Below are 27,333 nucleotides of genomic sequence, written 5' to 3'. Positions count from 1 at the left end.
TGCATGAAACAAGTGTATGAACTTCCAGATACTACTACAGCTGTCATCATAGAGCCAGACTGAGCTTCAGTCATTTAAACCTATCTCTGAGGATTTTAGTTCTAGCAGAAATTGGGAGATAATAAGATGATCAGAGTTACCCTTGGAAGGGACTGAGTTTCATTTTTTGAATACTTAAATATGGAAATTGTGCTGAAAAAGCAACAGAACAAAAGCAGAATGTGCTTTGATGGATGTTGTTTGATAGCATTTTCAAATAATACTTGCCAGCTGGCAGCCCAAAGTAATTAAAACATTTGTGCAAGGAATAGTTAAAGGAGGAAATAGTTGATGTTGATGATGAGATGTCATCCATAAGTTCAGTACCTGAAGTCATGTTAATCCATAGAAATAAACCAGTATCTGGAAGCATATATTATTTGTATTATATAAAAGTTAACTGAATCCTTTCTTTACGTTCAGACTGTCTGTGATTATGGCTGCAGTTTTGCTGACACTGAACTGAAGGAGAAGGTTTTCATTCTCTTTCAAAGAAAAAAGGCCGTGTCCTTTGGGTAGGAGCTTAGATGTCACATCCAGAAACAAGCCACGTGCTTTATCTACCGATAAAGCAATGTTCCTGTTTGTGTACAAGGCTGTAATAGTTGCCATTCATTTGCTTAGGAGTGGCGGGCATCAAAGCAGTTACTTGATGCAGCAGTGTGTTTGTGTGTATTTCTTATCTTTAAAAGTACTATTTTATACTGGTTTGTGATTGTCTTTAACCACATTATCAACACAGTTACTTGTGTGAAGTATTTTTCCCAGAGAAACTGGGCTGAGCACCAAGGAAGGGAAGCACAGCCAGCTGCCAGCTTGGTGTTGGCTGGCACATTTACCATAAATGAGGATGCTTTCGTGGGCAGCTTTGCAGGTGTCGCTTTCTCCCCATCTCTAATTTGTTTATGTTGGAATCATGCAGCAATGTTACCTTAAATTTACCTTAAATGTAACTATTTACTAAAATGCTTGTTTATTTTTATGTTTTATAGATGAATATTTCATTTATTTAGCTTGTTAAGGCACTTTCCAGAAAGGTCAAATGCACTTCATAGTCTGATTGGGTAGCAGGATGGTTTGTTGTGGTATCTTTTGGGCTTATTCAGCCCGGAGAAGAGAGACCTTACAGCAGTTCCCAGTACCTAAAGAGGCTACATGAAAGCTGGAGAGGGCCTTTCTGCAAGGGCCTGTAGGGCCAGGACAAGGAGGAATGGCTTTAACCTGACAGAGGGGAGATTGAGATGAGCTCTTAGGCAGAGGCTCTTCCCTGTGAGGGTGCTGAAGCGCTGGCACAGGGTGCCCAGAGAAGCTGTGGCTGCCCCATCCCTGGCAGTGCTCAAGGCCAGGTTGGACACAGGGGCTTGGAGCAAGCTGCTCTAGTGGAAGGTGTCCTTGCCTGTGGCAGGGGTTGGGACTGGATGAGCTTTAAGGTCCCTTCAAATCCAAACCATTCTGTGATCTGATGGATGGCAGGTAGTGACTTGGAGCAGGCAAGCCGAAGCAGTTGCCATTGTGAAGCGGGACAGTCAGGCTGTGGTTGTACAAGGGGATGTTTGCAAGTGTAGTTTCCAGGCAGAGGTGGCTCTGCCAGGTCACCCAGGCAGGATTCCCTGGCAGGCGGCTGTTGTGCAGTGGCAGGAGACCCTGGGCCAGGTCCCTGCAGGGCTGGGGGCTCAGTCCAGTGGTGAAGGCAAGATGAGCCAGGGTCCATCCACCACACAGCACTGGGAGGAAGGGATGCTCCTCTAGGAAACGCAGGGAGGTTTGATGTTCATTCCACACAGGTTTATAGTCCAGATCTCTGGAGGCATCAGAGAGTGGAAACTGATGTTAATGATCTGGAAAAACATCAAAGCAGTGAATTCCTGAAGAGGAAACTGAGTTGCTTTTCTGTATTGGATAATGCAGAGCTTGGCAGGGGGGAGCTGTAATTTGTCTGGGTAGCTTTGTTGGAAGCATTTATTTCGCACTCTGCTCTTATGGCAGCAGTTTGCTTCCAGATCCCTCTTTCCTTTCTGGAGCTCAGTCGATTTGCTCAATGTGGCTGAGTTTGGCTCCGGAGCTTGGCCTGAGCCCTGCGGTAGTTGGGCTGGCTGGGGTGGGTGCTGGCAGCTTTGGTGTCCCATTGCTCAGCAGTTGATTTGGGAATGCTTTGTTGCATATTCCCCCCCCCCCCGTTTATTTTAGTCCATTTCTTTTTAATCATAGTTTTAAAAATCCATTTTTTTTTCTTTTAAATGACAAAAGTTTCTTTCAGAGGACTTTCTCGATTAAGAAATGGAAGAAAAATTAAAGATTTTGTTACATTTCGTTGCGTGCACATCAGCTTCTTTCCTGTGGCAAAATGTCAGGTTATCTATGCCACAGCTGCCACTTACTTCTCTCCAATGTACGTTTTCTTTTAAAAGATACTGTATCTTTTATCTGGGTGTAATGAGGACAGACGTTTTAATCAGGGGTTAGTCATTTATTTTTGCAAACTGTTGTTTTGCTTCATCATTTTTGCAGGTAATTAAATGGTTCACTTGGCACAGTGTGCCTGCTTTATTAAAACAGGTAACTCTGAAAAAAAGGAAGATGCTATTTTGTGGATCAGTGCACAAGAATTGCTTTTATCTTCATCTTCCAGCATAGTTTCTGGTGGTTTTGTGATACCCTCTTGTATTCAAGTGTATGTTGAAGTGTTTCAGTACACCCTGCTCTCTAGAGGGGGAGGCCCTGTGCTCCATTTTACTGTCGATCCCGATTCCCACGTGTATGTTCTTTGCTTAAGAATAGAAGCGGAACTAAATTTATGTTTTGTGACACTGAATTTTAATCAGGATGGTCCAAAACCAGACAAGTTGTGACACCAGCTTTATTCTGCATTGAAACCTCTTTACCGAGGCTGAGATTAAAGTCAGCCTGTTCTTTACCTATTGCAATTTCCAGTCTTTGGACTAAGGGACCCAGATAATCTTTGAAATATAAAAGGCTCTATTAATATCCAACAGTTCAGAGAGACTGAAGTCTCAAGTAAAATGCTGCAGCTGCATATTTCAGAAAGGGAAATTCGAGTGTTACTTAATACTATATTTAAGGTATTTCTTGTTAAACTAGCTCATCTGTGGTACACAGGTTCTTTGCGTGCTCACTGCGATGTGCTGCGCCACGTTATCAATGCTGTGCTCGGTCCAGTGGTGAAAGATGAAGCCATGAGTTCTTCCCCCTGTGTAATTTCTCAGACATGTGATTTTTCTGATTAACCTGGTGTTGTCTGAAGTGGCATTCTTTATCTTCATCATCTCACTCTGCATACTGGTACAAAGCCGCGGGCCGGCACGGACAGCCCTGCTGTAATCTACCACACATACAGGCTTTTTCTCAGATCACACATCACCTTCCGAGGAGGCTGCTTGTTGATCTCTGTTGAGAGGATTATCCTACTACCCCGCAGCCTTGAATTATGTATGAGCAGGTGTACCCGTGGCATGGGCGGTGGCGAAGGCATTGACACCAGCAGCTCTGAGCCGGGCGCATCGGAAAGCCGCCTGATGCTGGAGGAAGGATGTATGGAGAGGGAGGGTGATGCTGGAGGGGACCCTGCCGATGATGTGGAGCCAGGTCGGGGCAGGGTGCAGCTCTGCCCTCGCTCCACATTCCCTGCAGCAGTTGTTGGAGCAGGGCTGCTGGATGAGGATGAGCTGGTGGGACTCGCACTGCTGCTTGCGGAGCACAACCTCTGGGGCGGGCTGTGCTGTATTTGTTTTGCTTTTCTAAGTGCCATAGTTTAATTCTTTTTTTAAATAGGAAGCTGCTCTGTGGTTTGGATATTTAAACAGTTATTAACCGAATGACAATTAACAGATTGCATAGACAGATTTTCTTTTCAAAACCTCTGAAATTGAGTACAGTTTGCAAAACTATCACGGCATAGTAATGACAATGAATTTTGATTTCCCGGAACTGATATTAGACTCCTTATTAAACTATGTGCATCTGCTTTTAATTTACTCCAAATAATTGGAAAATGCAATGAAGCTTTCCAATTAAAGCACGGCTTTATGCTGTTTAATAATACCCCCATAATATTATAGCTTATGAAGTGACAGGTGAGTTGGTGTATGAATAAAACATAAAGGCAGCAATAAGGGACAGAAAACCGGAGACAGTTGTTGGGGATTTTAAATGCTGGATGTAATTTGCATATATTAATCTCTTCTTTTCAGCCTTATCAGGCGTTCTTCAGTATTTGAAGTTAAAATAGCATTGACAGGCGGGAGTACGCTTAGTTTTTTCAAGGATTTATTACTTGTATAATTTCTGATCTTTAATAAGCAGATATGACTGATCCTCATAGTTCTATAGAAATCGGTTAATTGTTCCAGATGGCGTGTACTGATTATGCAAAATTACTTTTCACACCATTTTTTTTTCTGATGGAGTTTGGAGTAAAATTAAATTTTTTATAGCCTTCTTATCATGCTGTTTTACAGTGGTTTTTGCACAGAAGTTGAATTTAATCTACTATATTACATTGACCAGCAGAGTTATTCTAATGTAGCATTCTGTGATTTGACAAAGAATAATAGAACACATTGCTCATTGTTCGTTACTGTGCTGCTAATAAAAAGGAGTTCTAGTGCAGAAAACCAGGCTGTTATTTATGAAGAATGCTTAATTTGCACAGTTAAAAATGCAAAACTGTTACAATGAGATGTTCTCTCTTTTGGATAGAAGACTTGGGCAGAACAAATGAAAATAGTCTTGTTGCTACAGATTTCATCTAAAAAGGAAGGATTTTTTTTTAATGACTGATGTGGGCTAGGCTCTGTTTTATTGGGAGGAGCAGTCATCCAGGCAGCACGTTCCGACTGCGATCAGGAGGTGTCACTGGTGTTTTCCCTGATTATCGTCACCCGGATATCTCAATGGTGTAATTTCATAATTGAAAACATTTATAAAGGTTGTTGGGCTTCATTTATCTAATGAAAAGCTGTTTATACCAACTAAACCACACATAAAGCCCTCTTGCTAATGAGTTTATTGCGATTCATTTTGGCGGTGACTCGGTGGTTGGAGGCGGCATCCTGCTGCGTTGCTGTCCTGGTTGTGCCATGGTGAGTCCTGGTGGCAGGTATGCCATGGGCAGGGGTTCCCAATGCTGCCCTTGGTCTTGCCATGAGTCTGTCCAGGAGTAACGTTAAGCCCTGATTTTGGTGTTGTGTGTGTGCTGTGCCACATCAGGGGCTTCTTTGAAAAGCAAACCAGCAAATGTTTAAAGAATGACCTTTTGGTTAATGGAATTTATAATCTCCAATTCAATTAGAAATGTGGGGATACAGTAAATGGACTTTTATAAAGAGTGCTTATTTTTAACTCAATAGAAAAAAAGGCAAGTAATTAACTCAGTCATTAGAAAGCTCGAAATTTCTCCCATCTCCTGTGGAACTAGGAAATTGTTTTGTGTATACTCTTATATATATATGAATAATATATATGGAGACAACTAATGGCATAAATCAGAAATGATTAGAAAATGTTTGTTCTAATGAAGTAATAATTTGGTAGTAATGCTTTTCATCAGTGTAGCTTAAGGCTACATTAAGTGGACAGACTTTATATGGATTCTGTAATTTTAATCTTCAAAATGCTATCTAATGTCTCATTAAGACTTGCATATAATGTATCTTAAGTACAGTCATTAAATATAGTTTAGGGAGATTTATGTTCAGATATTGCTTAAAGATGTTTTAATAGGCCCATTTACTCTGATGATATTAATGAGCTCTTAACACATATTAAGCTTCTAAAACTAGTGGTATTCCTCTCGCAGTGAACAAAACAACTTAGGAATTGTAAATGAATCGGATGCTCCAACAAGGCCGTTTTTCAACTGCGTCTTCAGATGCCTTCTCCAACCCATTTAGCTCCATCAGCACCGGGCTGTGTCCCAGCTCCGCTGCGCCGTGTTCCCAGAACATGTAATACCTCAGCCTCAGTGATGTCATTTGGACCTGCTCGTTGATACATCATCTCATGGGCGTTCAAGGGTGTAGCAGGGGTTGTTGTTGCTCATATAACTGCATGTGTAGTAAAGAACTGCAGGTTGAGAATAGGACAGACCTGTGTAAATATTTGCAGCGTTACACAGATGTGGTTCTCTATCTACTGAAATAAGCATACTTTAAGGAAAGAGCCAAATGAAGCCACGCTTTTAGATAAATTCAGCTTTCTGATCATCTAAAGTTAAGATGCAAGAATTATAATTATGATAATAAAAACTGTTCATTCCCCCATTGTCACTTTAGTTCCAACTTGGAAAGTTATTGCAAACAAAATGCTCTGGTTTCATCACTCAGCTCTTCTTAAAAAATCCTTCTGAGTTCAGAGACTTTTATAATTAGTAAATTGGTTTGTTAGAAGGAGATAATGGCAAATTTCTTCTTTTCATAATTGGACATTTCTTCCCTGTAGGCTAATGTATGTGCGGCACTTACATACACAATAAGCTGTGCTTTTGAAAAGCTGTAACTAGCTAATAAGTGCTGTGGTGTCATCAGAGAGTAATGGTTTGCTGATTAGCATAATTAATGACAAATGGTGGTGCGAAGCGGGCGGATTGGTTTCGCAGCTGATGGATGTGCTGCAGCCACTGCCAAGCTGTGCCAAGGCAGCCAGGCTGGCGCTGGTGTTGGGCTCAGTACTCACCTCCAACCTGCGCTAGCACCCGCCACTGCTCCCAGCACCTCTGGGAGCCCTGTGAAACCAACACCTGGCTGCTTTTGGGTGCTCCACTGTGTTGGAGGATGCTGGAGCGGGGCTTGACACTGCTCCAGACCTTGCCAGGAGCCTTGAGCCATGCACTGATGATAGAGCAGCAGCACCAGGCCGTGCGTGGTCCTGCTCCTCTTCTTGGTTTTGGTCCTGGTCCTCCAAGTGCAGGAGGGATGTGCCAGGCAGGTGTCCACACTACAAAGTGAATGCATTTATCTGTGACTTGATTAATCGGGGCTAATTTGCATTTGCAAATGAGACTGATAAAAATGGAGTTACCTTTTCACCTCTAAGGGGGAGGAGGGGTTATTTCTGGGTTCTCTTTTTTTTTTAAGTGATAAGCAACTCTTTTACCAATAAGGATGAAAATACTTAATTTGCATTAGCAAAAGAAGCTAATTATTATATAGTTAATTAGCATCTGGAAATGAGGATTATCTTAATTACAAAGCACAATTTCCTTAATAGCTACAAAACTGTAAGTTTGATCTGTGTGGAGATTGGTGACTATTATTATGTAATTAGTGATCATATTAATGGTGCCGTGTATTTAGATATAATTTGCATATGCAAATGAAATTTACCTGATAGAAATATGTGGCTCCGCTAATGACTCTGAGCACTCAAAAATTAAATTGCATTAGGAGATCTGGATCCTGCGCTGCTGTGCAGATCTCCTCCTCCTCTCAGAGCATTTGGCTCTGCAGGGCCATGGCTCCATGGTCTGGCTGTTGGGAGAATGAGGAAACCTTTCCCTGTCATTTTGGCTCCCTAGACCTTGGTGTTAGGATCAGCCTCCTGCAGATGGGTGGAATCTCATGCAGCGCAGCCATCACCCCTACCATCCTCCCCTGCAGTGACCATCTTTGGCTTTGGGTCCTTGTTGAGGCTTTTCTGGCTAGATAGGTTACATCTACGAGCGCATGTTCTGTTCATCAGTGAGCGGGAGACAGGAGTCGCATGTCCTTTGCAGGTGTGCTTGTGGTGTGTTTCTGCTTTCCATTCACTGGAGTATGGAGAGCAGGATGCTTTCAGGTCAGCTGATCCATCTTCTGTCCTCTTTTATTAGAAGCAAAAAGCTGTCTGTATGTTTAAAAGAAACCCTAAAGTACCCTAAACCAAAACCATGTTAAGAGAGGGTGCTGTGCATGCTTATCTCCCCAGGTTGCCCCGTGGAACAGATGTTGGTTGCTCAGTGGACAGCTGGACACTGCGCGGTGCTGTTGCTGCTGGCCAGGGTCACAGCCATCGTTGCAAGTGTGACCACTGCCGCTGCCCAGTGACTTGGCCCCTGTCCAAGGAGGTTTTCCAGTTGGGGAGCCCCATACCCTTGCTGTGACAACCTCCCTGTCCCTGTAGTATGAAATCACACCTCCGTAGTTTTGTTAGCAAGGAAAAATCAAAGCTGTTGTAACAAAATGCAGCATGTTTCTTTAACATCCCCTGCTCCTAACCTGCAGTACTGAAATGACTGAAATGCAGAAAATACCAGTGCTGGAAGGAAGCGGTCGTTACCCAACAGGATGTTTCTCTCATCAAGAGGGAGAAATTTACAGCCGCCGGCCGGGGAACACTGCAGCTATTGTGGGTGCTTCCTGAGATGCTTTCTGCAACTGCCTGCTCCAGCCCGAGCCCTGCCTGCGCCTCCCTGCCTCTCTGCGGCAGACAGACGGTACATGTTTAATGACTTCAAGGAGTCTGTCTGTCATTACAGCCAGAGCTGAAAGTAATTGAAAAGCGTCTGTGTTTCTCTTCAGTGCGAGCTGGAGGGGCGAGTGCCTCCACCTCACCTCCCTGTCCTCGAGCAGGACCTGTCCCAGCTCTGCACAGCCCCGCGCGAGGGCCCTGTTCTGTATCTGCTCTGGTCTAATTAATTAAGGGTTGTTGCTTGGAAGTAGCACATGCTTAGGTGTGATCTTTGAAGTTTAGTGTGGTGCGGAGACTTCAAAGGGGGCATTTTATTAAAAAATAATAAAATCAAGAGCTCCTAAACACTTGCAATTTGAAGAGCTTTGTTTGAAGTCTCTCCATGTTCTCTGGTGCTGATACAGCCGCAGCGCTGAGGTACTACTTAGCCGTCACCATGCAGTACTTAACCTTCACTTTATTTAAAAAAGAAAATAATCAAAACCAGGAGTATTCTCTCAAGTGTTTTCGTGGCTTGATCTAGCAGTAAAGAACTAATTGTGCTGTGTCGTGAGCTATGCAGGAAATGGACAGAATCAAGGCTGACAATCAAATTAGCAAAAATGAAAATGTAGTCCAGGTCTGTTTTCTTAATCAAAGAGCTTTCAGGACGAACAGGAAAGCTGTAAACCTTTCCCATCACAGAGGTTTCCTTCCACAGGCCGGGAGGCCCCTGCTCTCCTGCTCACCTCTCTGAGCATCATGTGGTTTGGTGCTGCTGCTGTTGTACTGCCTGGACGCCAGGCATGGGCTTCCATGTGGGCTATGGTACTGTTTCCTTGCTTCCCACAATGACTCCCTGGTGCAAGCTCCCACTGGGAGCTGTAGGACAAGCAGCTACCCCCAGAGCCATTGCAATGCTTTTGGGTGCTCTCCTGAGCTTGGGTTCATGCCTTGGTGTGGTGGAGCTGGAGAAGGGAAGCTGAGCCATGCACCTGGAGGCACCTCTGGGCTGGTTGTGCAGGCACAGCCCACAGTGCACATTGTTTCAGCGGAGCATTGGACCATCCTGGCCACTCTGGTCTTCCCTCGTCAGTGTGTTTGACTAACGAAGGGCTGGCAACCTGCTGATCCCCTCAGCACAGCCAGCATCGGTGGCCTCTGTGGGAGCAGCACAGATGGTGAGCCCAAGCAGCAGCCCAAACTGCAGCATGTCCTGGAAACATACTTCCCCTTATTCTATGCCTTCCCCTGCCCCTCATCCAAGGGCTCCCCTACTTGCAGGGCTGCTCTGGGTAGGCTGAAAAGGGACTGGAGAGGAGCCAGAGGAAATGGGGTCACTGTCTAATATTTGGGTACTTTATTAAATGAAGTGTGTGCATTTTGGGTGCGGTGTCTGCAGCCTGGGGCGGTTGCAGCGTTCCCCATTGCAGCCGGCTTGGCAGGAGCTCCTGGGAGGGTTTGCTTTTGTTTCCCCCCTGAGGTTTTGCTATCATTAGTGATTTGGAAATGCAGAGTGGTGGTGTTCCATCTGGGACTCGGTGCACGGTAGCACAGAGAGCACACACACATGTTTACTATTCAGTCTGCTATTTAAATTACTATGTACAGAAACAGTGAAGTAGGAGGCTTAGCTGTACATTATGAAGAGTGTGGTTTATTTTGAAAAGCTTGCATCCTTCTCTTGATGTGTTGCAGACTGTTGTAAAACATTTTTTTTTCCATACTTCTGAATGACTTTTTCCCCTTGTACTGAGATCACACAACGCGCCTGGGTTCGTGCAGGTGTCCCGTGCCATCCTCCATGCCTGGGTGCAAAGGCTCAAGTGTGCAGAGATGTTGCCAGGGTACTTGGTGGGAAGCAGATTGGTGTGAATGGGAGTCAGAGCCTTGTGCATGATGTGGGGTGTTAGGGTGGTTGTGGCAGACAGGCAGGGGCTGGGCAGGGTGTCAAGGGGGTGATGGATGTCCTGGTCCCTGCCTAACCAACCTGCCATGGCCAGGTAGCTGTGGGAGGCCTGGTGTGCTGGTTAGGCAGGAAGGGCCATGCCACTGTCAGGAGCAGCCTCACTGGGCAGGCAGGCATTGGACCTGGCAGCCTCCATGCCCTGCAAGGGCTTGGGAAGTGCCTGTTCTGTTCCTTGGAAAGCATCAGCCTAGTGCCATCACCCCTGGTTAACAGTTGTGACTGCAGAGCGGGTGTTCCCCAGGGAAGAGCCATCTCCATCAGCTGAGGGGTGACTGTGTCCGAGTCACAGCCTCAGCCTGCACAGGGCACTTGCTACTAATGGAAAGAGCCCTCCTTGTCTTGGGGATGGGAGCACACATGGGCTGTGCTTTCTTGCATACGTGGAAATGTTGCTCAGAGGGGCCCCAAGGCTGTGCTATATGCTGGTGGGTGCCCTCGGTGTCCACACAGGACAGGGGCTCGCATCACTCTCTGGTCTGCTCGCCCTCTGCCAGGTCCATACCCACTTCCAAGTGCTTCTGGTGTTAATTGAGCTAAAAATGAAGTTTTCTCAAAGCAGGTGAGCTGTGCTGGGTTTATGGTATTGCTGTAAGCTGGTTTATGAGATGTTCATCTTGGTAAAACATAAACACTCTGCTAGTGTTTTGGGTCTGGGGAAAATCTGAGGACTTGTGCAGTATTGCAGAAAGCTCTTTCTAAAATCTAAGATCATTTAAATTTTCAAGGTGGCAATAGTACATTCATTGTTGGGGTTTTTTTGTTGGTTTGGATTAGCAGTGCTCAGCTTTCAAAGTCAGGAAGGAAAGTGTTTTGCAGGGGATTTATTAATTTAAATATTTTTAATATCAACAGTTGAAAATTCAAGTGTAAAAGGCCATGCAAAAATAGCAGTAAAGGAATCCAAAGCTATAAAAGCTTATGGTGAGAATTTAGATGCAGAAGCAGCTGTTATTTCCTGGGGAGTTCAGGTATATAAACTCTTCCATGGCTGTGTATCCCCACAATAGTGGTGTGAAGAATTAGCACTCACTGCAGTATGCAAACTGAACCCGCCAAGCACTGAGGCAGCTATTCATCTATACCCAGGAGCTAAATATGACAATGTTAGCATTTTTCATTTCCCTGACGTTACCATTAATAAAGCAATGATCCAAAAGAAGCTTTGCTGAGTCTGTTCTTTATGCTTCCATCACTCACGACTAGATAATTTCACACAGGATCGTTTTTAAATTAAATGACGATAAAAGCGCTCTGCTGTCCTGTGTTCACTAGTTCATAGAAGTCTATCAAGTCATTAATGTGTCATGACAAACTGCTAGTTGGGTACAAGAGTAATTAATTATTTGCATAAATAACAGGTTGAACTTCGTGCTTTGAACCGCAATGACATGTGCGTCGCATCGTGGACATCTTGGAACCTCTTGCAGGGAGTTCATGGGAGGGGCGGAAGCCGAGCCGGCGTGTGCGCTGTCGCATCCTCACCCGCTTCAAACGGGCAGGAGCTTGGCTTGAGTTTTGATGCTTTTTGTGTTCCTGCGTTCTTCATTAACGGCTGCTTCAAGAAAGCATCTGATCACTGGAGATTTCAATGAACAATTATACAGATTTTCATAATCACCATTAATCACCACATATTTTTCAAGATAATTACAGCAATTATTATTTAGATTCCTCTTTTATGTCCGCATTGTAGAAAAGAACAAGTGCTTATTACGCCGGGTAGTGTAGAGAACTACGGTCTGAAGTTCTTTGTCATCCAGAAACTCATTATGTTAGCTGATGCTGCCTGTGAAAGTTCGTCAGCGTGTTTAAATTAGGGTAGCATTGGCAGGTCTGATTATTTAAATCTGGTAGCTTTGCTAAAAATATAGTTATTCAAGAAAGATGAATTACTAATTTGACAACTGAGATTTAGTTGGAGTCTACAGCACAGAAGGCAGCATCTATCGTGTGCTTAAAGGAGGGTGACAGTACTTTTTCAGATTAAAAAGAGAATTTCTGAGCCAGCTAACAAGTTGTATTTTTAGAGCACAGTTTTGTGGCCTGCCCTTTAAAGCCTGAGAGTAAGTCTTAGTAAATTATAATGAAGAAGTAGGCACCAGTTAAAAGTTGATTGTGCTTTTCAGTGGTCCTGCACTAATGAAGGGGGTGGCGCTTCATTCCTTTCATGTACCCTTCACTTGGAGGGGTCCAGCCTCCTCCTGGCTACTGTCAGGTCTTCATGGGGACTCCATCCTTCAGGGCTTGGTTTAGGAGTGAGCTTGTCTTCCTGCTGGTGTGCTCAGAGTGGTACAAAGCAAGATCAGCTTTGCCTGCTTGTGCGAGGAGGCTTTATGTGAAACATGCAAGGGGCAAATGTTTCACAGGACTTTAACAATATTTTGAAGTCACCACCTTTTGAAAATGTTAAACCTACATGGGTTGATGTGTGAGTTTACTTATGTGGTGTGAGTGATGTTGCCAGTGGTAGTGTTGTAAAGATAGGGCCTTGCCGCCTTTTTTGTTCTGAATCAGTACACATTGCCTTTGGAAAGAGCTGTATTTGGTCCTTAACCAGCATCAAATTCTTTATCTGTTTGTGTTACTGTCTGTTGGTCTCAAAGGTAACACAACTAAGAGTTGAATAGCTCTTGGCCAGACTAACACCAGAACTGCAGCTCCAGGCCAGAGACTGGCTGGTAAGTCTTGATGCTGCCCATGGAAAGAGTAACACCAGGCAGAACCTCAGCACAGCACTCTGCTCATCAGAGACTGCCAGGAATGCTTCAAAAGCAATGATGGGGGTAGAAACAAGGGAGGAACCAGAGGTTGCTGCTGCTGTTTATTTACAGCACAACATCAGAACAAGGGACATGGAATTAAAAGCCTCCTACAGTTCTGGTTTCCATTTAATTTTATTATGAAATCAACTGGCTGCTGTAAAAGGCAGTTGCGCACTGTCTCATGGTGCACAGCAGGAGCGATGGCACCCAGACCCTGGTGCTGGACATCCCAGCAGACTGTGGCACAACGATGGGAGCTCTTTCCTGCTTGTTGCTGGAGATGCGTGGCCCTGAAGGCTGCTCCCTGCAGTTACCTCCATCCCTTTTCTGTGAGTCTCAGTGAGCTGGTGTGCGATGGAGGAGTGCTTTTAAGGGCTCAACCTGCACTAGTGGTGAGTTTGAGCTTGCACATGTGTAGCCCTGTCATGGCTTATGTGGCATGGCCATGCTCCACATGGGAAGCATGGAAAGGTGGGTTCTGTGCAGGGAGGTGTGCTGCTGAACCAAGTGTGATGGAGCCAGAGTGCAGGGAAGGACCAGTGCTGCAGTGTGGCCTTGGGGGAGCACTCAGCCCCATCACTGTGTGGTGTGCAAGGGTGCCCCTGTGAAATCACTGCAGAAATGCATTGCTGCAGCTTGCATTTTGTTTGGGACAGCGTGGTGTGTGGTACCCCCATGAAGCATAGCACAACACAGTCTTATCCACGGGATGTAAAAGCTAACATTGAGATGGTTCATTGTTGTGCTGGAGCAAATTGCCACTGCATTTGTTGTTCCTCTTGGACTCAGATTTACATTTCTAAAAGGAAGTTGGGTGCCTCACCCTTGATGTCCTCGTGACCGTGACAAAAGCAGCAGTAGCTTTCAGTCTGTCTTTCTGTGACCTGTACTCCAGGACAGTGTGCAGCACTTCCAAGGGTGAGGTGGAGGACACAGGGGTGTGCTTCCTTGGAAGCCTTTGCTTTGCCCAGGGCCATCTTTCAGCCTGGAAGGCTGGAGCCCAACCAAGACGCAGGGTGAAGGGGCAGAGGCTGCCAGTGCTGGGAGGCAGCCGCTGTGCAGCCTGGTGCTTTATTTCCGTAAGGTTTCCTGAATTGGTGGGTATTTAAATCCTCGTGACTCCCAGTGCCTGGCTGTGAAAAGGGCTCTTGAATGAGCGTGTTGTTTTCTGATTTCTGCCTTTAATGTATTTTACCAGCAGACTGGTGACAGGCCTGATACGCGGCTCCTGTGCACGTTCCTGCGCTTTGGGAGCACAGCATTAATAACACACTTCCATGCATCATGCCATTTTTAAGCATGATCGTTATGATAAAGGGCATATACTTAATTACAGGCCTGCTTAATTACAGCTCTGTTGAAGCTCGTTTGTTTAGGAGAGTGCTAATTGCGCTGCTGAGCCTTTGGCACACCCTGCTTTCATCTGCTGCTTTGCCGTGCAGTTCTGAGCTCCGGGAGGGCTGGAGTGCGCGAGGACCGAAGGACGGGTGGACGGGCATGCTCATCGTGGCTTAGTCTTTAAATTACTTTAGCAAAGCCAGCGTGTGACTGATCAAAGCAGGTTTCTGTCGGGATAACAAATGCAGATGGGCTTCCAGGTTCAAAACTTCCTGGATTTGGTGATGCTGCTTCTCATCTGTTTCCTTTTGGTTCGCACAGCACTGTGGCTGCCGCATAGCACCTTTGATAATGAAATGACTCCAGTGGAGAACTGGGAGCTTTTTTAAAGTAAAAAATATAAAAAGCAAATGTAAGGTGCTATGTGTTCTCAAATAACCCATGGTAAATCACTAACATGGTAACTCACTGGTGCTAATGGAAGTTGCAAACAGCCGGCAGAGGAACACTGAGTTTGTGGGTGCAGATGCTTTGTGAAAGAAAACCCTATTTGAAGATTACTTGAGGGCATTTCAGGGCTTAAATTTGCTCTAGTTTGAAGTTTTTATTTCTTTCAGAGCTGCAATTTAAGGACTTAAAATCTTAAAGGTGTACCTAAAATAAAGCGGGTGTATTTGGGGCTGCACTCTGCCTTAGAGATGTGCCCTTTTCCATCTGGTGTGGAAGTTGCTGAGTTACATGTTTGGAAAGTAAGTGTCTCCCTTGTACTGACACGTCTTGTGGGAGGCTTTCTGTGAAGTTTCTGAGGTGGTGGTAGCAAGACACAGACACCGAGCCGTTGCAGCATCTAAGAGGACAGTACCACTAAGCTTGTGCTGCAGAGAGAGCGTGGCCCAGTGACACAAGGCTTTGCCGTCAGCTGTCATGTCCCTGTGTCTGGCCTCACACTCCACTGGTTTCCATTCTCCTGCTGTGATTTGCAAGTGTTTGAGCTCTGCTGCTCCCTGTTGAGTTTGTGCTGGCAGCAGCCAGGCCAAGACAGTGCTTGGCCCTTGGTGTTTGTAGTACTTAACTACTTGGGGGGTAAAAGGCACCTATACTGGGCATGTTCCTTGTCTTGCTCAGACACCGCTGAGTTCGTTCAGGTGGTTCTGTGTGGTAGTGGTAAATGAATCTCAGTCCTCTTAAAATGTTTGTGTTTGTTTTCAGTTTCATATACTGTCTGCTTTGGCAGCTGAACCGAATTGGAAGACTCAAAATTGAGACCATGAAATTGTATATGGATAGAGCAGGGAGGGTTCACTGGATTCCTGATTTGGTAGGGACTAACCCAGCTGTGTCTCGAACAGAGAGGAACCACTGGCAGGTTCGAGCGAAGAAAAGGCTGGCAATAACTTCTGCGAGCTATCAGTCATGTGTCAATGCCATGAATACTTGATCTGTCACTGGGAACGTGTGAAGTTGCATGTCAGAAGTCAGCTGGAAATGTGACTGCTCGTTTTGTCTCTTTCAGCAATGGATGGAGTGCCTTTCATGATTTCAGACAAGTTTGCCTGTGCTCCTGAAGGGGTGAGTTGCCTTCATTGTTTTTTCAGTGTCTAAAATGCATCTTTTCATGGAGAGCAGTCACAAAACATCAACACAAATCACCTGCTTCTGTGAGCTTTTCCTTTGTGGGGCCCAATACATAAATGCTTGAAATGACCCAGTGTTGCACTTAACAGTAGTTTCCCATGGGGTGGGAATGGCTTTTGCCAGATCGCTCCTAAAAACTGAATTTGTCCCAGGAGTTGAAGGTTTCATAGAACCATACAATCACAGAATGGTTGGAAGGGACCTTAAAGATCTAGTTCCAAAGGCTCATCATCCCATTGCAAGATCCCTAATCTACCCAATTCTAAAACAGTATCTTTAAAAATCAGTTTACAAGAAGCTGCTAAGGCAAACACTGAGCCATCAGCTGTATCTGAGTTTGTGCTCTCTTCTTCCTGCTGACACAACCTGCATGTGCAGCCGGACATGGTTTTCACAACCATTGCTTTCTGAAAGGGTGGTTTATGGGCCGTTATTCCCAGAAAGCTGGAGTCCCTGCTGCGAGGACAAATGCAGAGAGATTAGGTCGTGCTAATCCTCCCCTCGGATCCTTTAGACACCATTGCCACCATATGGTCAGTTTGGTCGGGGCTTCCCACAGTCAGCACTGCTCACACCTACGTGCTGAGGCCATATGAAATCCATAGGGTGTTACAGAGTGCTGGTAACAGGCGTCCTGCAGCAGGGAGATGAGTAAAGATCTACCTGTGCAAAGTGACACCAATATGAGTGTCAGCTGTCCCTGCTTAGGGAGAAAGGCGTTAGAGCTGCTATCCCTAACCCACACTTGTAGGGGACTGAGAAACAGGATTATGCATGCGTTTACAGATGGTGCCTCCGAATCTCTGGTGATAGAGTATTTGCTGACTTAGAACCAAAAAAAACCCCTAAATTTAACATTTCTGTTTCTTTTTCTCTTGCCAGATGCAGCCAGTTGATCTCTTGGGCATCACAATCAAAACCCTTGCAGAAATCGAAAAGGAGGTAGGTAGCGAGTCAGGCACTAAGCAAAAGCATCGTGAGAGCTGTGCTCACTTTGCTGTAAGAACCCTTCCCTCTTTCCTAAGTCACTGCTGGTAGATAAAGTCAATGCGGAGTCAAAAAGTAAGCTCAGTTAGGGATGTCCTCCATGATCCGGGTGAAGACACTTTAGGTGTTGAATCTAATGACAAAGTCTGCTGCCCTCTGTTTAATTCCAGATGTCTGTCTTATTTAACCTTTCTTTCTCATTTATTATCAAAGCATGCTACAAGCTGCTTGTGTTAGGTTGCTTCTTGCATCTCAGGGAAGCAAAGGAACTTGACTAAGCAATGTCAGGTAAACCAAGTCATCACTTTTCAGTTCAGTTTGATGCTGCTGGTAACGTGTTACCAGGAAAACCAGGCTGGGCTTTCAGTGAGCCCAAGTCTTCCAGGAGCTTGGGGAGGAGACAGCCATCAAATCAAGGGTGGTCTCATGTTCCCAAGTGAGCATTTTGGCACATGTATAACTTGGAATGCACTGTGCTGGGGAGCCACCTGTTCTGCAAGGGCTGCTTCTCAGCTGAAGTTGCAGACCAGGAGGAAACTTGTCTCAGCAGCACGTGCTTCTTCAGGCATCATCAGTCACAAACATCATCTCTTGTGCTGACCAGCTGGGTTAAGCAAAGTAAGAAGATGGCAAAGCAAGACTTACAGACTCCTCATGGCTTCTCCACTTTGTGATTACCGTTGTGAGTCCAGTTTCCTAAATCCATCCTTTTCTGCCTGGAAGTTTTGTCTGAGTACCAGAAGGTGGTTGGTTGCCAGGGGCTTCCCAGGCACCTGGCAGGCCAAGGGAGTAGTGACCATGCTCTGAAGGCACTGCCCAACAAGGCCCATCGCTGCCCAAAGCACCCGGTGCCTCAGGCGCTGTAGTCCTGCCATGTTGCGCATGTGCCATGCTTCTGTTCGGGGCTGCCTACATCTGTGACGAGGGCCCTGCATGCTGGGAGCTAGAGGTGCTCAGGGCTGGCAGCCCCTATGCATGCCGGATGTCTTCCCAACACTTGGCAAAAGCTGGCTGCAGGGCAGTGGGTCCCTTTTGCCTAAGGGGAAGCAAAGTGGAACCGGATTTCCTTCCGCAGCCCTCTGGGTGTTGCCTGGTGCAACTGGGGTTTCGGTAGCTTGGTATGCTGCCTAGAGGGGTGGGCTGTGCAGCCCTGTCCCCTGCCCCATGCAGACCTGCAGGGACACCGGCACCAGAGTCATTTGGGTGGCCTTGGGAGGAGAGGTCGATACCTGCCTGCTCTCCCCACACCCTCTTGTTCCGTCAAGGCTGCGTGTGTTTCAGAGTAATGAAAAGTATAATTATGCAGCCCATATTCCTTGATGAAGCATCTTGTCTGCACATAGATAGCTGCGCATATAAATATTGTGAATTTCCGCATGGCTTTATTTCCCTTGCAAGCAATAGCACCATTACAGCAAATCTTCTGGATTTCCAAAGCAGCAAGAACATTCTCCCTGGAGCTAGATGCCTTGAAAAAAAAAAAGTATTCCCAAAGAATTCCAAGAGTTATTGTTCTCTGTCGCCACATTTGCAGATTCATGCACCCATCCTCCAAGCTGCGAGGCGAGCTGAATGAAAAGACTTCCAGAAAAACTGTTGAGAACAGGCTCAAATCCTGTACTGCACATGCAGGCTGTTCCTGAAGTCAGGATCTTGTGTGCCGGGATTGCACTGCTTTGCCCTGAGGAGCGAGTGAAGTGGTGGTGTGCAAGGTGGTGAAGCCCAGTGGGTGATGTCAGGTTTAAGCTGCAGGCATCGTTTGCTTACGGCTGTTTTGGTGGATGTAGGATGGAGCGGAGCAGAGCTCTGGCAGTGCTGCTGCTGGCTCTTCTGCTTTTCCTGGCATGGGGAATGTCACCCGGCAGGCGAGGCAGCCTCTGTATGGTGCAGAGCAGTGCAGGCAGCAGTGAAGGCGCTGGGACTGCTCATGGCTCTGTTGGCAGCAGATGCTGCTGTCCCATGTGGCTGTGGGTACCGTTGGCAGCCATCGGGCTGCCGTGGGCCTCCTGTGCTCGTGGTGTGTGCCCCATCTTCATCTTAGCCTGGCATTGAGCAAAAGTGTGGAGAGAGGCTAGCGAGCAGAGTGAGCATCTAATATTAATCATTCCTTTTAAACTGACAAGGGAGGCAGTTCGTTTAACCACTTAATCGCTACAAGTTTTCATGGGCTGCTCCTTGCAAATATGTTCAAAGAAGAAGTTGTAAATCTAAGGGAGCTTAAAATTTTAATTTTATACAGAAATATTTTTCCTTGTTCTCATGTTTGTAGTCAGTTCTCCAGAGTGTAGTCACATGAAATGTTCTTTAAATGAACATATTTGCTAACTGGCATGATTTCAGTTTTTAAAACATTGGTTCCAGCAATTAGGCATTTTTTTCAGTTCCCAAATGACTAGAGAAATTCGTCTTGATTATAATTGCTCTTAGCCACGCATATCTAATTTGTGTCTTTTTAAGTGTTAATTAGTAAACAGTTTGAGCTGACATCTTTATGTGTTTGTGTGTTGAAAAATGAGGCTTATTGCGTGTTTAGCTCGGGGCTGGTGCTGCTCGCTGCGACATCCTGACATTGAGGTGCACTTAATGAAGACGCGTTTGCCCGTTGAACGGCGGCCGGAAGGGGGATGACTCGGGGCCAAGGATGCACCGGGATGTGCTCCCCCGGCCGCCGCTCCGGGCCCCTGTGCCTCCGGTGCCTCCGGGTCCCGGTGCCTCCGGGTCCCGCCGCGGTCCCCGCGCGCCCTCTGCCGGCCCCGCGCCTCCCTGCAGGCCCCGCTGGTGCCCCCTTGGAGCGGCCGCTTTGGTGACTTCGGGCTCCGTGTTCCCGGTGGTGATGGAGGAGGGAGCGCCGGTGGCCTCGCTCGCCCCGCAACGGGCTCGGAGACCCAGGATGGATTCAGCATTGAAGCTGGGAAGGCCAATGCCGCGTCTGCTGGGAGCCAGCGGAGGTGCTGGTCCAGCTCAGCATGAGGCCCTCGCACAGTGCCTGGGGCTCTTAGCATCACATCCCTGGAACAGCCAGCCCGGCCATCCCTGTGGCTTCACTCCATGCACAGGGCTGGGGTCAGGCACTGGCAAAGTCACTGAGTTTTTGGGGCTGTACCACTGGAAGCATGTCCCATGCCCTAGGCTGGCTGGTGAGGAGCTGTGACAAATGGGCCTGGTCCAAGGGAGCATCTTGGTGACACCCCAGAAGCCACAAACAGGACATGGAGACACAGGGGAGGACTGTCCATAGGCAGAGCAGTGTGTGTGCAGGTCTGGGTGCCCAAGCTGCCCCAGGGCATCATTCCCAGCAGCCAACATGGGACAGCCACTGCAGCATCATCCTCTCCTGGGGATGCTATGGCATGGTGAGGGACCACAGCAGCATCCAGGGTGACCAAGGGCTGTCGGGGTACGGCCCAGCAGGTGCCACGAGATGGCACTGCTACGGCGTGTGCTGCAGCAACCAGGCCTGCACGGCTGCGTCCATCCACTGCAGGGACATCTGTGGAGAGCAGGGACATGTATACAGGAGTTTTCACCCACCTCGCCAAACCAGCGATGTTAATTGTGGTACCAGCTTGTGTGAGCAAGGACGGCAAAAGGGAGCCTTTCTGACTAGCTGCTTTATGTGCAGGATGCATGTGGTCATGTCTGTATTAATGCTGGTGTTTAGGGTGTTGCGTAGGCTGGGTTTTAGGGGAGGGAATGGATCCAGTTACCACCGTGGAGTCAGGTAATGCTGGCATGCTCACCCGGCATGGCCCTACCTGGGGAGATCACAGCTCTGGGTGCTGCCGGGCCCAGTTCTTGCCTCGTTCTTCTGCTTGTTGTGCTGTCCTGGCATGGGCTGGGGAGCGTGGCCGCACACGCTGCCCCAGGCTGCGCTCCACGGTTCCCTCTCTTGCTTTGCCCACAGTACGACTACAGCTTCCGGACGGAGCAGAGCGCGGCGGCCCGGCTGCCACCCAGCCCCACGCGGTGCCCGCCGGTCCCGCAGTCCTGAGCGGGACGGCCGGCGCTGGAGCGGGATGTGCGTGCATACTACTGAGCAGGATGTGGCACCGGGGCCATCCCAGACCTCCGCTCGCCCGGGCATCGCCGCCCTCCCTGCGCTGCACCACCTCCTCCTGCACACACTGCTCCACGCCTTGGGACTGCACAACTCTTTGGCAGCTGCCCTCACCCTCCCTCGCTGCTGCGGGCTCCTCTCCATGTGAGTATGTGACTTGGAACCTGAGGCATCCCCTCTTCATACCCATTGCTGCAGGACAGTGTTAAAAACCAGAGCTGTATCAAAGTGCTGCGAACAGCGAGCCGTGAGCTCGTGAACCATCAAGAAATGCTCAGCAGCGAGCCCTAAAAGTAAGGAAGAACAAACTGTATGGCTGGTTAATCCATGAGCCCCTGAGCATCGTGCCCAAGCTGACGTGGAGCTGATGGGCTCTCAACGCCTTGCAGCAGGCAGCACTGAGCCACAGCAGAGGCCCTGTCTGCCTCCAGCAAGGTCTGGGCACACAGAGCTCCACCATGGCCGGGATCAACCCAGGATGCGATCACTCGGCTCTGTTACAGCTGGCAGAGCTGGGGTCGCTTGCTCAGACTTGCCTTGGGCTCTGTCCCCTGGCAAGACAAAGGGGTGCAGAGAGCAGAAGCTGCACTGCTGTTCCTGAGGGGAAGCACCTCTGCTTTGCACAGGGTGTCCCTGTATCTGTCCAGACCAAGAGTGACGAACATCCTGTCTTTCTTTCTGGGCTGGATGCTGGCAGCTCCAGCTGACCCCCAGCCATGCTTCCTGCAGAGCTGGAGCTCTGCTGACAACTTGGATGCTGTCACCTGCCTGTCACTTTGGACAGCTTTCTAATACTTGCCCCGCTAGCTGCTAAAACAAAAGAGATGTGCCTGTTCCCTCGTGTGCTCACAGGGAAGCACTGAACTCTGACGCAGTGCAGGATGAGAGTGGGATGCATTAAACCCTGACCTCAGCCTCCTTGTGATCGCTGACCTTAGCTCGCTCCTGAGTCAAATGCATGTCTTGGAGAAGTCTGTTGCTGTAATAAGTTATTTAGAAGTGCCCATCTGACTCCATGCTGCTTTCTCAAGTCTCTGCTGTAGAACAAAGCTACATCATGGCAGCAAAATGGCATTTTTTAAGCAAGTGTTCAAACATACTGATTTTTTATATTGTAAAATACTGATTACCTAACCCTATTGAAATGCAATTGCCATAGTAACAAATAACAGTGTTGTCGCTCTCAGTCTGGGTCGTACGTATGCCCTGACCTGCTTTGCACTGCTTTTGATTGATCTTGCTTTTTCTAGCTGGCCAGAATGGTGACTAACACTAATGGTGACTAGGTTTTGTACTGTCAGCTTGTATGTTTTATTTGTACATATGTAAAATATTTCTTGTCCAAAGATTCATTTCTGGGTTTAAGGCACCATGCTGTATTGCTGGAATAATGAGCACAAAATCCATACCACTCTGGACAGACTCATTTCAAGTCTTTGCTTCAACTTCTTCCAGTCAGGTAAATTGTTTTCTGAAACTGCCTCTGTAAGGCAAGGCTTTGCCATTGGGAAGCAGAGGCTCATGTGGTTGCAGGTGTCTTCTTGTATTTGAGCAAAAGACTCAAAGCTATCCCATTTGCACCAGCTCCGGAGCGTTGGTGACCCCCTGGAAGTGCTCTTTTACTTGGAGGTTGCAGCACCACTTTTAGTCCTTATTTATCCTGCAGGAAAGAAAAGCCAGACCTCACTGCCAAGCTTCACAAAGGCTAGATTGATGATGCCGACATCGACAAATGAACATACCATGGCAGCCTGGTCATTCGGCTCAGGTTCACTTGAAGTTCAAATCCACTCCATGCTGTAGTACTGTGCCCATCTCATCCATCTTTTGTCTTCCTATTTTTCTGCTTGTAATTTGTTCTGTAGTTTTCTGTGGCACCCGTTTAGGGCTTCTCCTGTGGCTTAGTGGGCATTGCAGGTAGGTAGAAGCCCTCTGCAGCAATGCATTCCTTGTGGCTTTGGGCTGAAGGAGCTGCAGAGACATTTCCTGTTCCTGGTGGTGCAGGAGCAAGGACTGCAGGTAGGTGCAGGGCAGCCAGTGCAGAGTCTGCAGAGCTCCAGGGGCAGTTCCTGGCACTGGGAGGTGGGAAGAGGGCTGCCAGGAGCTTTTCCTCAAGCCACATCTTCCCACACCAAGGGCAGGGCTGACCATGGAGCAGCTGGAGCACTCCAGGAGGAGCAGGTTTGGATAGCTGCGATCAGTGGGGACATCTCAGAATAATGGGTCCATAGCCTCAAGTCCTTACTGTGAGATTCAGCTTACAGAGCAGCAGTAGATTAAATTGGTGCTTTAATAATGTTTATAGCAAATTATGTGTGCTCAGCCTTCCTGGAGATGGTGAGCTCAGCTTTCTCTTCAGTACCTACAAGAAACACTGGATGGCTCAAAACACTGATGGGATGTGCAGCTGGGACAAGCATCTAAGAAATCTTCAGGATATATTTGTATAGTTGGTTCTCACTCTTCTTACACTGGCCTAGCTGAGCTGCTTCAGAGGTGCATCTGCAAAGATACTTGAGAGGTCAGTTTGATCTTCACAGTGTGTTTCTGCACTGTGGCACTGCAAGAATACCCTGTACTGTAAGCAGGAATAGTACAAAAGCAGTTTCTGTGGTACAAATGCAGTAGAGGTGTTTAGAGCAAAGAGCTACAGCTTCTGAGTCGGCTGGCTACTGAAGGCTGGGTATTTCCAAAGGGAGAGGGCTTAGAGCCTGTGTTTGGAAGCCCAGCAAGACATGCAGTGCAGGGTGGCTGCTGTGTGTGTCATCTGCTCAGTCCAGTCATTATAGGAAGCTTTTTTTATTGCACCTCTGAATTCCCGAGATCTTGGGCATCAGGTCAGTGTTTCCACAGGCAGGTTTTATTTGCTGTTCCGTGAAGTTTTATACTCACAGCAACTCACTGCAAGGCTGGTCCTTGTATCCTCACAAGTCCTCCCTGTTGGCATGTGCCATAGCCAGTACCAGCATCCCTCTGCATCTCCCTCCCTCCCTGTCCAAAAGGTGCTGTGGTAGCATCAGCCCAGGCAGTAACTACTCAGAGAGCCTGATGTTGGTGTCTGGCTGTGGAGAAACCTTCTGGAGCATAAGGGAAGGGATGAGTCAGTGGAAAGCAGCAGAAGTGGATTTGCAGAGCTTTACCAGATGTGCTTGGCTACCTTGCCTCTATTTCTAGAACAGAACTACCCTCTAGGTGTCTTAATCTTGGGGCTGATGGAGAAATTAGTTTGCTGAATTATCGTATATCTGCAACAGAGACAGCAAAGCAGCAGTGAGGGGTTTGCTTACTGTAAAATACACCTTCTGATGTGAATTAGTGGTGACACGCTGCCTCCTGGATTTCTCACGGCAAAGAGCAGGTCACGTATTGAGATGACTCGTGGGCCATCCAGGCCAGGCTGTGCTGTCTGATGTGTTAACAATGGAAAGGCAAGAAATTAGTCCAGAAAATAATGTAGAGTGTGAACTTTGTGATACAATTCAAGTGTGAACAGTCGTAGCAGGTGCCTTCCCTGGGGGAGCATCTCCATAGCTGTAGTTCCATAGGAATAAACTTTGTCAAGCTTTTTTCCTGTGACTGTCACTGAGTTTGCCCGCGGTGTGTTTGTAGAAGAGGATCCCCCGTGAGCCTCCTGTGTAGTGAGAGGTTGTTGTCGGTCTGTAGCATTGGGCTTGTTTGGTTTCACACCCACCCCTGTCCCCCCCCAGTTCCCTGAGCAATGCAGATGAGCCCACACCCCACAGAGCCCAGAGAAGAGCCTGACATGTGCCATGTGGACACTGGTGGCAAGGGCATGCGTCCGCAGGTCTGGGCACCTTCAGTGCAGCCCTAAAGATCAACCTGGGGGAGGAACAATGGGATGTGGCACCTTTGGAGTCGGTCCCACATTGGCCTTCGCCTCCCCATTGCCCTCAGGCAACATGGGCTCTGCCCCCAGCCACTCTCCCAAAGCATCCCTAGGAGCATGGCCGGGGTGGCCATGGGTGCATCCCATGGGTGCTTGCAGAGCAGCTCCCTGGAAGCCCATCCCGCTCTTCCCGATGGAGTCTCGCTGTATTCACATAATTACCTCAGCCTTCGAGCCTTGCCGAACAGGCAGGGATTGCCGGCAGCAGAGCGGCCTCGGTGTTGGTTATCCCGAGCCATCCCACTCCGACAGCAGCAGGGAGGGTGCTCCCCTGCGCATGGAAAAGCTCAGTAAGGTGCTGCTCAATTCGTTCCGTACAGGGAAACCAAACCGTTTGGATATTCTGATTGTTTATTGTGAAATCGTCTCCTAACAGCAACAGGTTTAAATGTCATCCTGCAAATGGAACAGAGAAACCTTTTATGCAGTTGCAAAGTGTTTTTCTAAGATGCTATGCATTTTGTTGGGTTATTGGAAGTGAATTTACTGTGCATTAATCTTATGAATGTTACTACGTTTTATATTTATTTTAGATGACCCTCCTGTATTTTACAAAGGGAAGTTTCATTGTGTGATAACTTAGTCTGTATTCTTAATATAATTTGTTAAATAAAACTCGTTTTAATCAGTTTATTCTCTGTACTTTGTGTCTTAAATTTGGAGTTTGAGAAGTTTAAAACCCTCCTTGCACAGTTTTGGTGGGATGTGAGGGCCAAGACCAGGGATGCCTTTTCCTCTGCTCTCAAGCTGCCCAGGAAGGCCAAGGATGCTGCAAAAGATGGGACCTGATTCCAGGCACAGGAAGAATAAAGAAATGGGAGCAGAAACATCACTAGAGTTGGACGAGTGGCTGTGAAGCTTCAACTTCCTGGTGAACAGCAGTGATTGCCTGTGGCCCTGGCTGGTCTCTTGGCTGACCAAAGCAGCTACAGTCTGTCCATGGATCTGAGGGGTCAGCTTGAGAGGTGACAGCATCATCACCCTGTAGGTAATGTGTGGGTTTTGTCCTTGGAAATGAGATGTAAAAAGCTGTGGAATGTCTGTCCACAATGTCTCTCTCAGAAGGTGTGCTGCAAAGTCAAAACACAGAACTCAAAATAGCTTAACTTCAGCGTTTTCTGGAGCCAGGGACCACACGTGGCTTCCTCACAGGCCATGTCCCAAATGCATGTCTCAGTAAGTATGCCACTATAGTAAATGACAGCAGCATCAGTGAAACACCTTGTTTATCCTCTATGAAGTTTAACAACTTCAGTCACTCATAATTGCATCAGCTGCAAAATTTGCATTGCATGTAATTAGGAGGAAGTCAAGTCAAAGTCATGGAGTTGGCCTCAGCTTGGAAAAGCTGTTGCAGGTTTGACTTGTCAGCATCAGCTTTCTGTGTTGTTTTTAACATGTGCACACTGGTTGCATGGCTGCTCCTTCCCCCGCCCTTCTGTACCAGCATACTGCCCCATGCCAGGGATGCTGGTGCCACTGCAGTTCAGGGTGGCTCTTGCTGAGAGCAGCACTGGACCACTGCAGCCACATGCAGTAGATCACAGCAGCATGCAGTGGGTGACAGCAGCATGCACCTTGCATGGTGTTTCACACCTCCCCACCTCAGGCAGGGCTTTCCCCACCCCAGCAGCACTGTGGCTTGGAGCTGATGGGACAGAGGCTGTGCATGGATGGGGAGGGAGAGTTGCTGCAGGCTGAGTGGCTCTGCCTAGCTCAGGACTCCATGGTCTTATGTCTTAGAAATATTATAAAGTGGGATTCTGCAGAAATAAAGAGGGTTTTTATAATTAACTCTGAAATACAGCCGTGTTTTAAGAGAGGCAGTTAAGGGTGGAAGCGTGAGCTGCAAGGGAGGTGTTGTGCTTTTATGACCGATGTGTCCTGCGTGGCCTTGCTTTGCTGGCACTCTGCCGACCACTGAGTGGTCTAAGGGCACTGCAGGGATGCTGCTGGGGCAGGCTTCAGCTCGAGCGATGGGAGCTGGTGCCTGCTGTTCATGAGGTGCCAGGGGGTGAAGTTCCTTTGGCCAGTGGGGAGATGCCTCATTATGGGCAGGACAGGGCAAAACCTGGTGCAGGGACTGTGCTGGTCACAGAGCCCTTCCCGTGGGGTCCTGCTGCAGTGGCTGCCAGGCTGGTGTCCTTGCAGACAGGTACCCACATGGCCAGTGGCAGTAAGCCGTGGGAGGGGAAGCAGACTTCTCAGCTAGAGGGAAGCCAATAGCACAGCATTAAAACTGAAAATTGTTTTTCTT

At 47.6% G+C, this 27,333-nt stretch overlaps 1 protein-coding gene across 11 annotated transcripts in view; it reads left to right on the top strand.

Annotated features, from left to right (window-relative positions):
- The window catches only part of MVB12B (multivesicular body subunit 12B), a 62,389-nt gene extending 36,072 nt beyond the window's left edge, over nt 1-26,317 (top strand). For 6 of the 11 annotated variants that reach the window (XM_057401654.1, XM_057401651.1, XM_057401649.1 and 3 more), the window contains exons 9-11: nt 16,004-16,059; nt 17,008-17,067; nt 25,770-26,314. In XM_057401654.1, the coding sequence (XP_057257637.1) occupies nt 16,004-16,059; nt 17,008-17,067; nt 25,770-25,865 (212 nt within the window). In that variant the 3' untranslated portion in view covers nt 25,866-26,314. Of the gene's footprint in view, nt 1-16,003; nt 16,060-17,007; nt 17,068-21,016; nt 21,251-25,769 lie in introns of those variants that run through there. The other 5 variants (XM_057401655.1, XM_057401656.1, XM_057401658.1 and 2 more) reach the window with 3 other exon arrangements.
- The last annotated feature ends 1,016 nt before the right edge of the window (nt 26,318-27,333 follow it).

The sequence above is a fragment of the Pezoporus wallicus genome, unplaced genomic scaffold (genome assembly GCF_028554395.1).
Source record: "Pezoporus wallicus isolate ANWC-B61680 ecotype Strahan unplaced genomic scaffold, APGP_CSIRO_Pwel_v1 contig_8013, whole genome shotgun sequence".
NCBI lineage: Eukaryota > Metazoa > Chordata > Aves > Psittaciformes > Psittacidae > Pezoporus > Pezoporus wallicus.
Note: the sequence above shows the minus strand (reverse complement) of the source record. Positions and strands in the feature narration are given on the sequence as shown.